General features: G+C 43.8%; 1 protein-coding gene across 2 annotated transcripts in view; it reads right to left on the bottom strand.

Moving 5' to 3' along the window:
- The window catches only part of LOC139055839 (pre-mRNA 3' end processing protein WDR33-like), a 219,083-nt gene that overhangs the window by 43,907 nt on the left and 159,302 nt on the right, over nt 1-15,874 (bottom strand). For both annotated transcript variants that reach the window (XM_070533385.1, XM_070533386.1), the window contains 2 exons: nt 14,043-14,135; nt 5,408-5,707 (listed from right to left, as the gene is read on the bottom strand). In XM_070533385.1, coding sequence (XP_070389486.1) covers nt 5,408-5,707; nt 14,043-14,135 — 393 coding nt within the window. The remainder of the gene's footprint in view (nt 1-5,407; nt 5,708-14,042; nt 14,136-15,874) is intronic.

Raw genomic sequence — 15,874 nt, 5'->3', positions numbered from 1 at the left:
ACACGGCACTGAATGGCAAGAAACTTAAGATAATAGTTCTGCTGAAAACCGCAAGGTGGATAGAAGTAATTAATAAAGGGAAAATCAGACATCCACTCGCCTGTACAAATTGCTAAAAAGGAAAGAAAAGGAAGGGGCACAATGCCTGCCTACAATGAGTAGGCAGGTGTTGTGCACCTTCCGGTGGCAGTTGCCTGCCTGCTCCTCGCTTTCCCTTTCCTGTGAAGTGTATATGTGTTCAAAACAAATAATAATAATAATTCCTACAAACAGGTGGATGTCTGATTTTCCCATTATTAATTACTTCTCTCCACCTTGCGGGTTTCCGCAGAACTATTATCTCAAACTCTTGCCTTTGCTTCGAGTTGTCGACAAATTCAACTTCGCCCTGCCATCTGCTAGCTGCCTGGTTAGCTCAGATGGTAGAGCAGCTGACCTAGACAGGCGGTGGTCCCGAGTTCGAGTCCCGGACCAGGAAGAATTTTTCTTCAACTGTGTAGCTTTTCTTTCGACGAACCCGTATGGGTTCCTTTGTAGCAATCGCTACGAACGGGTGGATGTCTGATGTTCCTTTTATTAATGGCAAGAAGCTTAATAGTGAATGTTGAAGGAGCTTGGCCTAGCGCTGCTGCGGTGGTGGCTGCGGCTGCCAGCAGATCTGCGTGCGAGAGCGCCGGTTCGAAATGGCAAGACAATCAAAATGGCAGCAGTGGTGGTTTTGATTAATGCCATTTTAGACCTTCTTATGCATCGACTCTAGGGGTACATGGTGGTGCCTCGAAGCCGTCCGAATTATCAGGCATGTACCAAAAATCGGGTGTCCAGAAAATCGGTCGTTCACTGGCACCTACTCCAGTCAGCAACATGGCCTCAAAAACGATATGTTACAATTCCCCTCTGTTACTCGAGTCAACGTTACCGCGACTTTCGTTCCCTTTCAATAAAGTTATAGCTGATTCTCCCTTATATAGGCACGAATTCCCGAGTTTTCCCCGAGTATTTCGAGATTAGGCAAACTCCCTGAGAATTCCCAGTTGGTAGACACCCTGCTTTTACAAGTGAAACACAATTCAGTGTGTTGCTGCAGCCATGCATGTGCTAATATTGCACTGCTGGCACCCATTTATGGCACAACTATAGTCGATGGCGTTTTGTATATCACAAGGATACCACACAACTCTGGGTACTTGCAAACTCACATGTATAGCAGCAAGTGCGCTGCCATGCATTGTGGGACGCATGGGACACTCGTTAGTGTGGAGCTTTTTAGTATGCATAGAACAAAGCGCAAGTGTCTAATAATACAGTTGCACCCGTTTAGAACGAGCTCGATAGTTCCATAGTTCCACGAAAAGTGGTCATTATACCAGTAGTTCGATACCATATTTACTCGCATAACGATCGCACTTTTTTGTCACAAAAATTGACGCAAATTCAGGGGTGCGATCATTATGCGGATTAAATTTCCTGCGAAAAGAAAAAGAAAATTTTTTGTCCCACCTTTGCTGCGGGATGCAGGTGCGGGACACCAAAACAAAAATGTCGGCCGGCGGAGCAAGCCGAACACGCCGCTCGCGATTTGTTTTTTCTTCTCGTGAGTATATTACGTGCATTGAAACAGTTTCTTCCATATCGGTGATAAATAATATTGTTAATATCGGCAAGTTTGCGGCAATAACGTAGTGGTGTCCACTTTGAGGGGACAGAAACAGATGGGTGCGCTTAGCTGCCAGTGACATAGAAACGCATGGCCGGCGTGCTGCGGAAACTGCAGCATCTGTCTTCACTACTATCCTAATACGGCATGTTTCTGCTAAGTGTGGGCGAATATCTTAGCTGTGTTACAAGCATCGGCATATGAATAGGGTACACTTTTTAACGTATCAGTGTAAACGTGGCTACTATCATTGCCGCTCGCAATTTGTTGCGTGCCCACGAGTGCAAATGAAAAGAATCGAAAGGCGCCTTTCTTGTTTTTGTTGACCACCATTATAAAGCATACCCATAATAAAGGCAAGTTTGGTTGTACCTTTTTTTGTCATGGAAGTGCGGAAAGTGATGAAAGTAATGAAATGAGGCATCTAGCTACTTAAGAATGTTTGTTGCTTGCAGACCACTTAGCTTGTCTTGAAGAGTCGTTCGCGTAGCATTCGAAAGATGGTAAGCGCAATAATTATTAGCTAGGCTTGGCACACGACATATCGCTGCGGCAAGTTCGGGGTGCGATCATTACACGGGAAATAAAAAAAATCGAATTTTGACAACAAAATTCAGGGGCGCGACCACTACGCGAGTGTGATCATTATGCGAGTAAATATGGTATATGTGGACTTGCCCATGAAAATGCTGACAAATTAGCCGCACCAACGTTGGCATCAGCAGTAACGATTCAGCAACACTCAGGTCCGAAAACGTATTCTCAGTGCCATTCTTGTTCCTGGAGTGTTCCCACACCTAGCTGCAAATTTCCATTAGAAATGTCCAGTGCTGTTGACACTCTTTTTGACACATTTTGCCTTTCTCACCAGTTTAGAATTGTGCAACTTGCAGCATATTTTTCCCAAGTTACTTCAATCACATCAAACACTTCTCAACCAATTTTTGGCCCACTCCCTTTTATTCAATGAATGATTTTTGTTAGTTGGCACCATATGAAGCCAACAGCCAAGGAAAGCCATGGGGGGAATTATTTGTTGTGTTTAAATTGAAGTTAACAATATGATAGGCTAAAGTGAAATGAAATTGCATGAAAAAACAATTTGCTGCTGGTGGGGGCCAAACCCACAACCTTCACATTATATGTGCTTTGCACTACGAATTGTGCTACGGCTGCAATGATTCTTATATAACATTCTTGAGTACAGTAAAACCTCGTTCATACATTTGGGAAAGAAACGCAAGAAAAACATACTAACCAGGAAAACGTACGATCCGAAGTAAATAAAAAATTTGACGAGCTCCACTATTGTTGACATCTAAGTAATGCGAAGCATCGCGCGGATCGTTGTGGCACAAGAAGCCGACATGCGTTGAGCTGATGGTGCTCCGGCAGCCCGAAATGTGTTTTGTTGTTTTCTTATTGCGCGATGTTTCAAGAGGGCGATGGCAAACCGAAACAAAATTGAGCTGGTGGGCGATGCAAGATCCCGCTAACCGAATGTGGTGCCTACATCACTCCGCCTGCAGCAGGGAACGGCGGCGCGTTTGGATTATTGATAACTAAGAGCGTGCAGTACGCTAACAATGGCACTACACACAATGTGCTGTAAAAAAGGTAGGTTAAGACGCTTATCGCAATAGGTTTGGCGGCGATAGCTGTGAATGCGGCATGCAACAAATTGGGTGGAGATTTGCTGGTACCCGAATAAACTGTGCGTGCCGTGGTTTTCGCATGAGACGGGCGGGGGGGAACGAGTATTGTGGTGCAGTTGCCACGGCAGGCAGTTATATATACTGTTCTCGACCGCACATGCCTCACATATTTTCTTGTTTACATGGGATGTAGCGGATGGAAAACGTATCATACGATTGCAGTTTGGCGACGTACTGGACATTGGTGCCAAAAAATTTTGTTTTCTGGCAATGTATGAATTGGTAAAAAATGAGCGTAACTCTATTGCGTAAATTTTTGTGGTCTAGATTGGGAACGTTGGCACCAGGAAAACGTGTGTAACGGGAACGTATCAACGAGGTTCTACTGTATTTACGTACTGTATGTATTCGAATCTAGGCTAATAGCTCTTTTGAAACTTTAGGGTTGGCTTAGATTCGAGGATTTTAAGAAATTCACCAGTTCGTAATTAAAAATTATAAATATGGTGCATAGCTAGTCCCATCTAGAAAAGTCAGTATCGCAGCCGCTATTAGCCTTGCCAGTAGCCAACTGAAGCACACGAGCCGCACGAGCAACATCACTATTTTGATCTGTGTCGTATCAGCGTGTGGCGTTGCCCATAGCATGGCGTTCCCGTAATGGCACCAAACAGGCAATGCCACAAAAGTGCCGTTTTCAAATGAAAAGTTATGCTAGCCAGAGAGGCATCGTCAACGTTCAAGCTGGGCAGCACTACGGGATGAGAAAAAATGTCCGTCGTTGGAGGGGTAACGGCGAACGCTTTTTGCGTGTGCTGCTGCAACGAGGAGATGACAGCAATAAGGAAGTGGCGTTCCTGTAATGGCACCAAACAGGCGATGCCACTATAGCGCTGTTTCCAAATGACAAGTTGTGCTAGCCGCAGAGGCATCGTCAACGTTCAAGCCGGGCAGAACTACGGCATCGATGAGAAAAAATGTCCGTCGTTGGAGGGGTAACGGCGGATGCTTTTTTCGTGTGCTGCAACGAGGAGATGACAGCGATAAGGAAGTGACGTTCCCGTAATGGCACCAAACAGGCGATGCCACTATAGCGCCATTTTCAAATGAAAAGTTGTGCTAGCTGCAGAGGCATCGTCAACGTTCAAGCCGGGCAGAACCACGGCATTGACGAGAAAAAATGTCCGTCGTTGGAGAGGTAACGGCAGACGCTTTTTGCGTGTGCTGCAACGAGGAGATGACAGCGATAAGGAAGTGCCGTTCCCATAATGGCACCAAACAGGCAATGCCACTATAGCGCCATTTTCACATGAAAAGTTGTGCTAGCCGCAAAGGCATCATCAACGTTCAAGCCGGGCAGAACTACGGCATTGATGAGAAAAAATGTCTGTCGTTGGAGGGGTAACGGCGAACGCTTTTTGCGTGTGCTGCAACGAGGAGATGACAGCAATAAGGAAGTGGCGTTTCTGTAATGGCACCAAACAGGCGATGCGATGCTACTATAGCGCCATTTTCAAATGAAAAATGCTAGCCGCAGAGGCATCGTCAACGTTCAAGCCGGGCAGAACTTCGGCATCGATGAGAAAAAATGTCCGTCGTTGGAGGGGTAACCGGACGCTTTTTGCGTGTGCCGCAACGAGGAGATGACAGCGATAAGGAAGATAAGCACATGATAACGGAGAGCAGCTATTCACCGAGATCACACCGTGTTTTGATGCATGCGAGCCATGCCGTACTGTCTGCGCATGCATGGGTGCAAGCATGCGTGTGGACTGGCTGGCGGCAACGATGACGTAGAGTGAGCTCAGCATGCTCATATTAAGGGGGGACGCGGGTTTTCATAAATGCTGTTTTCATTGTGTGAACGCTGTCCTCACTTTTTTGTTCAACCTACATTCGAGGTAAGCTTTCTATTTTTGGTGGTTTTGGACATTTGGGGGTCGGCTTAGAATTGTGGCCAGCCTAGATTCGAGTAAATACGGTATGCATACAACACCTAACCAGGGGTATGTTAGACAGCATCACTTAGGGCCATGCATACTCTTGTGGTTGAGGGCCCATGAGATGAGTAAATAAAGGAGCAAACTGCACGCACCACCCTCTTGCTGCTGCTGGGCGAGGCTCGGAGAGGGCACCCCTGCCCCATCCGTGGGTGGAGGTGCCAGCAGCAGGGGCTGTTTGTTCTCCATCCACTGCTGCTGGAAGTGCTTCGGAATGGGCTTGGAAAACGGGGTGCGCTTGTGTCGGCCACCCCCACCACCACCCGAGTGGCTCTCGTGCACCTCTTCGCCAAAGTCCAGGCCCGGAATGGAGCCACCCAGTTCCCGGCCACCACCGCCACCAAAGTCCTTCCGGCCACCGCCTCCAGCACTGGGCATGGCTTGAGTCTGCACATCTGCAAGCATGTGGCACATACCATATCCATAAGTTCAAGACATTGCAATTAATAGCCATAAATTTTTCAAAAAGAGCTTTAGAATCGATTCGCTATGCTAAATTTCAAGCTACCAGCAACAGCACTTAGTTATTTTTTATTGGGTTGCTTAGCGTTTTTTTTCTTCCCTCCCTACACACACACACACACACACACACACACACACACACACACACACACACACACACACACACACACACACCCACACACACGCGCACGCACGCACACACACACACGCACACACATATATATAAAAAACCATTTTAGTAATCTTTTCCCCCGAGCACCATTTTCTGCTGCTTCTTTTAGTCTCTCTTTCAGAAAGACGATAGCTCACTAGTCTCCAGTGGAGTAGATTATCCGCCCCTCCCTCGCCCCCCTTCGCTGTCCAGGCCCCTTCCAAGAAAAAACACACTGTCGGCTGACACATGGCAGTACCGCACATTCTCTCACCGAAGCTGAATAGCAACCCTTTATTTTCAATTGTACACCCTCGCCGCTAACACACCCTCGGTTGTTGCCTCGCCCACCTGCCTGACCCCCTCTCCCCTTTACATAAGGCGTGCCTATATATTGTGGGGATGCACGACTCTCACGTGTCCCCGGATATGTTGTTTTTCCGCATAGCTCCAGTCTCCTGTAATCCGGCTTCGCCTTGTGGCCTGATGCCTGCGGCAGTCGGTCTGGTTGAAGTACAGTACGAGAGATGGCGCGAGCATTGGTTGTTAACGCTGACTAATGCCGGGGTTACTTGGGCGCGGAAAGGAGAAGGCTTTCTCTTCGGCTCGAGGTCAGCAAGCAGCGTGGACATTCTGCGCGTGCGCTGATCCATGCTTCTGTGAGACCGTCTCACGAGACTTCGTTTGAACGTGCCACCGTTCATGTGACCGCGTACATGCGAACGACCAGGCATTGGTGTCCAGCATGGGGCAAACATATTCGCTCGCTATCCGGTCGCAGTGAGTCGGACTTCTGCAATTTGTCGCGTGCCTATCCGCATGTTTTGTGGATAGGAACTCGGCTAGCAGGCATTGATCTATGAAAGGTGCAACAAATGCCTTTGTGATTGTTTGCACGACTGTGTTGTCGTTCCTTTGTCCCAAGAGCATGGGTGAGAATCCCACAGTATACTGTGCCGAAGAAAGCATATGTTGCCTTGAAGAAGACAAGTCCTCTTGTCAAAACATTGGCTCCTGCTTTTACCTTTTCTTGTTTTGCTCAGCATATATAGGTAGCCATTTAACATTGTGTTTGTCTACATGGGGAAACACATATCCTGCGCACCTTAAGCCTTTAGAACACCTTCAACACATAGCAATGAAACTTATGACATTTAGACCACTGCACTGCCATTACCTGCTTATTTACCAACATCTTTGTATTCTACCCTTTCGGTACTTATTTCAATATAACATATCACTTTTTGTGTTTTGCTTCACTCATCTTGACATACCTAAGGATGTAATTTCTTTGATTTTAAGAAATTACTTTGAACAATTACATTGTATTGTTATAAATTCTTGATAAAGAATCTTGATAATTTGTATTTATGGCTCTGTTAGCTTATAGTTATGAAATAACTTTTTCTATGAGCACAGTTCATTACTTTATTGCTTTATCTTTTTATTTTTTATTTATATAACAATCTGTTGAGTATAATTGTGTTTTGGATGCATCCTACTGTTGTTTATACCAGTACCTTGTATGCATCATGAAACTGGAGGTCCCCCAGACAGTTTGAGACCTCCTAATGTACTGCTGAAGATGTATGCTTGTTTCCACCTCTGCTACAAGTAAACTTCAACTTAACACCGTACGAGCAAAGTGGTGTGTTTTTGCAACCAGTGGTCATAGTGCACTGCTTGCGCATGTGGCTAAAAGACAGTGCATTGCATACAGACAAGCATAAAGATGTACAAATAGTATGTGATTTTTCGAAACCTTACACGCACTAGTTGTAGCTTTGACATATAAAGTGGTTGTTCATTAGAAAATGTTGCAAGTCAAATATAACTGCACTGCAGAACATGCGGAGTGACACTGTTTATGACTGCACTACTTGCAGAGCTTCCGCAGCTCTGCCTGTTATGTACGAAACGGGTGCCTTTGGCCCTTAGACATTCCAGTGGCAGACCAACAGAAATGTGTGCTGCACCAAGAGTAGCAACAATAAGACAAAGCTTATGATGACATGAGGTTTTGCAAAGAGCAGAAAGGATGCAACAAAAAGAACAGTACAACAGACAGGCACCATAATGGGTGATATCAACTGGGGAAAACAATAAGAACAACAACATTAGCCTTAAATTAAATTGTGGGGTTTCATGTTCCTGCACAGTGGTTAACAAAAGATGCTGCAGTGGAGAGTTCTGGAATGATTTTGACCAGCTGGGGTAAGGGGGGACCCACTGGTCTTAAAGACGAAAAAAATTTCAATAAAATCGACTTTTTCAAAATGGTATTCAGGTAGCTAGCTGTAGGCAGACTGATTTTATTCCTGTTGCCTACAAACTGTCTCACAATGCAAATATTTCAATATTTTTGTTGTATCCAATTAAAGAAGCACTTTGTTTATTGCTTTTTGCATTTTCTCAAAGCACTAAATTTGGGCTTCTTGCAGTCTTTTGGCAGCAAGGTCTCAGTGATCAGGGCACCCAGAATCACAATTTTTCTTACAACATGTAGCTAAATTCAATATGCACACACTGGTAGGAGCACAGTATCAAATTTAGGTTACGATTTGTTTTTTCTAGGCTGTACATTAAATAATGAACTAACCAAATTTTGAACACAGCACTTCAAAGTGGTGTATAAACGTTAACATTTGTCATACCAAAATGTATTCCTACCATTGTGAACCTAATTCTTCCTAGTGTTTACCTATGTGCCTAAAGCAATATTTTGTTGTGTATTCTTTGCTACATTGTTATAGGAAACAATAGTAAGTTATTTTAATTAACTTTGAAACTAATTGGCTTATTATACAAATGAATTGAAATCAGTATAAATAGCCAAACGATACTGCCCAGTTTCATAAAATTTGGTAAAGGAGGCTTTAAAGAAGGTTTCAATACCCACTTTGATTTTGCCACACTATTGACAACAAATTTTTGTGATGCCTGTCTTTCTTTTTCTTTTTGTGCAATGGAAAGCTTACTGGTCAGAGTGGCCAATTCTACTGTGGTAACACGCAAGAAACATGCAGGAAACATTGATAGGCAAGTGCTATGGTGGGAACCTGATGAAAACTGTGGCCCTAGCTCTAAGAAAGTAACACTTTGTTTATCAAGCTGATGCTCATGCCATTCATGATTTTCTGTCAAACTGCTTTGTTCACCTAAAGCTGCTCCAAGGCACTGGAGCCGCTGGTTCATCGCTGAAGGCGTGGGAAAGGCCACAAACAAGGAAAAGTGCCTTTTTTGTCTCTGTCCTCATTTTTTGTGCTGCTTTAGTTCAGCTCACGCAGGCTTGACCAATGAAGGAACCTGATATGTTGTCTGCCTCATTACTGAAACAAGTGGCCATATATGTCCGTTACGTATTCAAAAGAAAGACGTCAGATTAGAACAGTTATTTTTTTTAAATTTTATTTTCATTTTGCACACAACCAATTTGTCTTTTACTTCATCACTAGATGTTTTCCACTCTCAAGATGCACATAGGGTACACTCCTGGACAACTTTCTGTGGCAATGAAGGGAAGGCTATGGAGGCATGGCGTGCACAAGCAAAGCACTTCTGAAAACAGTGCCACATTTTCTTGCACATGAGCTTGAGTTACGCAAGACAAAACATATACACCTTCCTTATTTAAAACAGCAAAATAAGACAAAACAAACCACCAAGTGTCGAAAACTTATTTTCCTCATATTTATACTTTTTGTGCGCAAACAAACAGGGACGAAGAATAGGGCAACACAAGGACGAGCGCTTTCTAACAACTGGTTTTATTTTTGAAGAACTACTTACTTAAATACCCACAGAACTGCGCGATCTAGTGAACAGAGCACGCCTACAGCACATACGATACCCACTGATCTGCGCAATCAAGTCAAAAGAGCAACGTCAATATTACATATGACACTTGTGATAAAAAGACGTGGACAAAAGCCACCCGGTCATACTAAAAACAGCAAAGTGCATAAAAACAACTACTCACAATAAAATGCGTTAAAGATGTGATGATAGAAGCGAATTTTCTTTATCTAACAATGAAACAGAAGGATGGCTGACGCATTTTTATTTTTGTTTTTCAATCCAGTATGCTTCCACGATTTCCCTAGCGGTTTGATTCCTATGCCTGTACAAAATGTCTGTGCTAGTAACACAAGGGGAGCAACCATGTTCTTGGCAATGCATTGCCAAATGCGTACTAGGGCGACCTTTCAGGCTAGACAAGTGCTCCCTTAACCTAGTGTTAATGCATCTCCAAGTCTGCCCTACGTACACATGACCACACGTCATAGGAATCTGGTAAACAACGTTCTTCGCGCAAGCAACAAATTGGTTCTTGCGCGGATGTTTAATAGTGCATTCTTTCTGTACATCATCCTTACTTTCGAACTTCTTTTTAACCTTGGAACACACACTACCTATTTTGTTTTTTGCCGAAAATACCACTTTTACTTCGTAACTACCAGCCACCTTCTTAAGTCAGTGTGAAAAACCGTGCACATACGGAATCACTGAAACATTGGAATCTCCATCCTTTTGCCTTTGATTCTTTGTGCGTTGTCCTTTATCCTTGTTAAGTTCTTTCATTATTCTAGCACACGTCGCCAGCGTCACAGCGAGCGGGTACCCAGCCTTTCTCAACCTGTCAACTTGCTCAAAAATGCAATCCTTACAGTGTGGTGACATGACTTCAACAACGCTGACCGGAAACACGAAATGACTATTCCATTCTTCACAAGCTTGGAATGGTTTGAAGCATAGTTCATTAGCGGTTTTCCAGCTCGGGGTGAGAAAGACCAACGCACATGTTCCAGTAGGAATGTTAACTTGACATCAAGAAACTGTAGCTTATTATCTACCGGTACTTCCAAAGTAAATGTTAAGCCCTTTCCCAGAGAATTGAAGGCTTCTACAACCCTATTTCTGAAAGCACCCTTGTCTACAGGGCAACCTAAAATCAAGTAGTCATCGACATATCTGTATACCTTACTTACTACACCTTCTAAATCTTTGGCCAACTCTCTGTCTATGCTTCCCCAAAAAATATGCTACTTAGGATGGGAGCTACCTTTGACCTGATACAGTTTCTTGATGTCAAGTTAACATTCCTACCGGAACATGTGTGTTGGTCTTTCTCACCCTGAGCTGGAAAACCGCTAATGAACTATGCCTCAAACCATTCCAGGCTTGTGAAGAATGGAATAGTCATTTCGTGTTTCCGGTCAGCGTTGTTGAAGTCATGTCACCACACTGTAAGGATTGCATTTTTTGAGCAAGTTGACAGGTTGAGAAAGGCTGGGTACCCGCTCGCTGTGATGCTGGCGACGTGTGCTAGACTAATGAAAGAACTTAACAAGGATAAAGGACAACGCACAAAGAATCAAAGGCAGAAGGATGGAGATTCCAATGTTTCAGTGATTCCGTATGTGCACGGCCTTTCACACAGACTTAAGAAGGTGGCTGGTAGTTATGAAGTAAAAGTGGTATTTTCGGCAAAAAAACAAGATAGGTAGTGTGTGTTCCAAGGTTAAAAAGAAGTTCGAAAGTAAGGATGATGTACAGAAGGAATGCATGTTAAACATCCGCGCAAGAACCAATTTGTTGCTTGCGCGAAGCACGTTGTTTACCAGATTCCTATGACGTGTGGTCACGTGTACGTAGGGCAGACTGGGAGATGCATTAACACTAGGTTAAGGGAGCACTTGTCTAGCCTGAAAGGTCGCCCTAGTACGCATTTGGCAATGCATTGCCAAGAACATGGTTGCTCCCCTTGTGTTACTAGCACAGACATTTTGTACAGGCATAGGAATCAAACCGCTAGGGAAATCGTGGAAGCATACTGGATTGAAAAACAAAAATAAAAATGCGTCAGCCATCCTTCTGTTTCATTGTTAGATAAAGAAAATTCGCTTCTATCATCACATCTTTAACGCATTTTATTGTGAGTAGTTGTTTTTATGCACTTTGCTGTTTTTAGTATGACCGGGTGGCTTTTGTCCACGTCTTTTTATCACAAGTGTCATATGTAATATTGACGTTGCTCTTTTGACTTGATCGCGCAGATCAGTGGGTATCGTATGTGCTGTAGGCGTGCTCTGTTCACTAGATCGCGCAGTTCTGTGGGTATTTAAGTAAGTAGTTCTTCAAAAATAAAACCAGTTGTTAGAAAGCGCTCGTCCTTGTGTTGCCCTATTCTTCGTCCCTGTTTGTTTGCACACAAAAAGTATAAATATGAATATGTTCCAACTAGGCCGACTCGCAGTTATGCTTATTTTCCTGTTTCTTTCTTTCATGTTTGGGCAAATTCGAAACTGCTGCATGGGGAAGCTATGCAGAGATTCAGTATCTGTTCCAAGAAACCAAAAGCCAACCAAGAGCACTGCCATACGGTGCTGGACTACCTGGTGCAGTAACGCCTGTGCAAAAGGTCTGCCCCTGTAGCTTTCCCTTCACTGCTACAGAAGTTGTTCGCGAGTCTAGTCTGCACCTGTGCACATCAGTCGTCTCCGCTACGGGTGTAACTCAGCGCTGCAATCGCTCAGTTATCATGGGAATGATGGTGGTAGTGCATAGATTTGTGTGATCTTCGTGCTTGTGGCTTCAGATGTTTTTCGGCATCACTAACTGCACTTCACCTACCTTTATCATAAAAATTTCAAAGCAGTCCTACATTTCTAAACACAAAAGGCAACGATTTTGCACACATGCAGAATTACTTCAAATTGCTGCATTTGTAATGCAATATCTCATTGGAACTGAACAATGTGAAAAGTTACAAAGCCACTTGAAGCCAAAAGGACTAAGTTTAGGCAAATCTGTGTGCTGACCATCCTTCCCACGATGGCTGAGCAGCCGTGCTCGCAGCTCCCACAGACACTCGCACCAGAGTTGCCTTTAGTAGTGTGGTTGTAGGGAGCTCTATGAACCGGACACTGTCAGCACCAAAGGGAGGTGTCCAATTGCAGGATTCGTACAGCACTTATGACTTAATATTCAAGGACAATTCAAGGATTTTAAGGATGCCGAAAGGCAAAATTAAAGGAGAGGGAAACAAACCTTATTTGTACACATATACCAAAAAATCACAAAATATCCTTTTCCTTAGGTGCAATTTGTTGATGCTAAGCAGCTGCCGATTTCAGCATACTCTTCAAGCTCTTCAGGTCTCTATTCTGTTCCAACTTTCTCACATTGGTGATGTCAGTAACTTTCTTGCATGGTTGTTAGCAATGTCCTACTTAGCAAAATTAAGATACTTGATGTGTTAAAGCCAAGTGGCTGAAACTTACTTTCCGCCAAGCATTTTTAGAGCTTAGGGCTCGAAAACAGAACCCGGTGGTTGCGATGTAAATCAATTAGCAAAACAACAAGATGGTGGCAGAGCTTGTTTTCTTGATCTGACTTTGTCTAGCTCTACAATGGCAACAGTGATATAAATTTAAGCCAGCCTGTCGTTGGTGGCTGTAGACAAGTCACATTGCAATCGTCTAGCGACCCCCTCAAAAGAAGATATTGTCACGGGACTGTGAGCAACATGATAAAGACGATGTTGGCTACTGGGGGAACAAAAAAGACAGTTGTAATGATTGTCTTTCCGCTATCTTGGCAGTGCTGCAACTCGCTGTAGATAGTTTGTAAATATATTTTCATTAATATCTTTTCCCATGGCATTTTGGTGGAGGTGCAGAGTAAGGAAACTCTGTGCGACAAAAGGGCGCTGGGGGACGAGTAACCACATAGTCACCATCCAGTACACTGGGGCAGCGCACAACGACAATACAGGTCACTGCTTGGGGCGGCAGACGAACAAACTCGGCCCATGAGCACCGACTCTGGACTGGGTTGGAAACATCTGGTGAAGCGGACTGTTTCCCAATAGACAGTGTCTATGGCATAGCCCCTATGCTGAGTTTATTACTTCGAATGTTCAAAACTCACTCCCAAAGCTAGTTTTCAAAGAAGTCAAGGAGAGCATTTATTTTCAAGGTAGATTTAAGGGCCCTTAAATCTTACAATTGTACAGAACCATTGTGACAACTTCCTGTGGCATTATTTTCAACCAAAACACTAGTCGGGGTGCAAGTTGTCACAAAAGGCGGCACCATTCCAGTGCACACACTCACCGCTCAGAGCTCGCACAGCCTCCAGGGTGCTCTGCTCCAGTCCCATGCCAGGTATGTTAGGCGTGGCCGATGCTGGTGTAGTCGTCGGCTCATCTGGAAAATCGGGCAAGGCTCTCCAGTCACCTACTAAATTTTTCATGGTACATTCATTGTGATCACTGGCTTAATGTATGGTCACTGCAGGACGAAGGCCTTTATTTTATTTATTTATTTATTTATTTATTGTGCAAAGCGGATGAAAACAGGGTGTGGGCTAACTTTAGGTGTACAATGAAGGAAAGTTAAAAAAAAAATACATTGCAGCCAAAGGTTGTAAAGGTTTGTTTATAATGCCCTTCTTCAGCCTTCCTCAAAACTTTCAAGAAAACAGTCACTATCCCTGTTGCACAAAATGTTGATGATGTCGTGACGCGCATAGTCGGACGTTCGCCTATCTACTTTCTGCCAGGGGCACCATTACAGCAAAGATGACTGTCCTTCACAGTCAGCACTATTCCTTGTCTCCGCCAGTAGTTAACTGACCCAATTTTTGCCGTGGTCACCATTGGTGGCAGTGGCAGTGGCACCCGCATAGGGCAGTGGGATCATGAGAAGTGGGCTATCTTTTGGTGTTTTGGAAAAAATAGCGTATCATGCCAAAAACAGGGATGGGTTTACTTTTGGTTTCAGGCATCTCTTGGGATACTATGATGATTAAGTGCTTTACGTGCCCACATCACGACATGATTACGAGGCACACCATAGTGCAAGCATCATGCTGAAGCATTACTTTTCGGCACCCGTTGTTTTGACAAGTATGCCGTGTGCGTCTCTTTCCTTGACTGTTCTGGTCATTGGCGGGTCAAAGTTTATTAATGCCTGATCAGTGCTTCCATTGTGTGAGCAGATAAATTCTCTGTCCCACAGCAAGCATATATTTTTTTTTCATTTATTTCATTTATTATACCCCCCAGGGCCAAGGGCATTAAAGAGGGGGAGTGGTAAATACAAAAAGAAGACAAAGACCGTTGGTTACATGAGTGTTTAAATGGCACCTGTATATACAATATTAGCTAAGGCTTCACGGAACTGTTCATAATTAATAAGGCTTACAACTTCAGTGGGAAGATGGTTCCAGTCACGCGAGGTTCGCGGCAGGAATGATTGTAAAAAATTCTTGTGTTGCATGACAAAATACCAACTTTGTACTGATGATCAATGCAACGGGATACATAAATTGGATGGGGGATGAGGTGATCTCGTAGAGTATGGTGATGGTACAACTTGTGGAAGAGGGCAATACGAGACACTTTTCTGCGAGATGCCAGCAATGGGAGGCAAAGATTAGATTTCATGTTAGTGATAGTCGCTGTGCGGTTGTAGTTAGCAAGAATAAAACGTACAGAGTTATTTTGAACCATCTCGAGGTCAGTGATTAGGTTTTCATGAGCAGGGTCCCATACCGGAGTTGCGTATTCGAGTTTGGGTCATATTAATGTTTTATATAACAAAAGTTTCAAATTAGTAGGTACGTTGAAAAAGTTGCGACGTAGGTAGCCAAGCATGCGATTAGCGTTTTTGATTATGTTTTCAGTATGAAGAGACCAGTTTAGGTTAGAAGTGATGTAAACACCAAGATATTTATATGAAGAAACTGATTCCAACTACATGTTGTTAATGTAGTATGACGGTATTGTAGATGTTTTCCTAGAAACACACATGACTTCGCATTTGTTAATATTGAGCTCCATTAACCATTCATTGCACTAGTTCCCTATCGTGGTAAGGTCTGACTGAAGCAATTCAATATCGTTAGCATTGGTAACTTCTCTGAAGATGACACAATCATCAGT

Source organism: Dermacentor albipictus, chromosome 2, assembly GCF_038994185.2.
Source record: "Dermacentor albipictus isolate Rhodes 1998 colony chromosome 2, USDA_Dalb.pri_finalv2, whole genome shotgun sequence".
Taxonomy (NCBI): domain Eukaryota; kingdom Metazoa; phylum Arthropoda; class Arachnida; order Ixodida; family Ixodidae; genus Dermacentor; species Dermacentor albipictus.
This window is presented reverse-complemented; position numbering and strand designations above follow the sequence as displayed.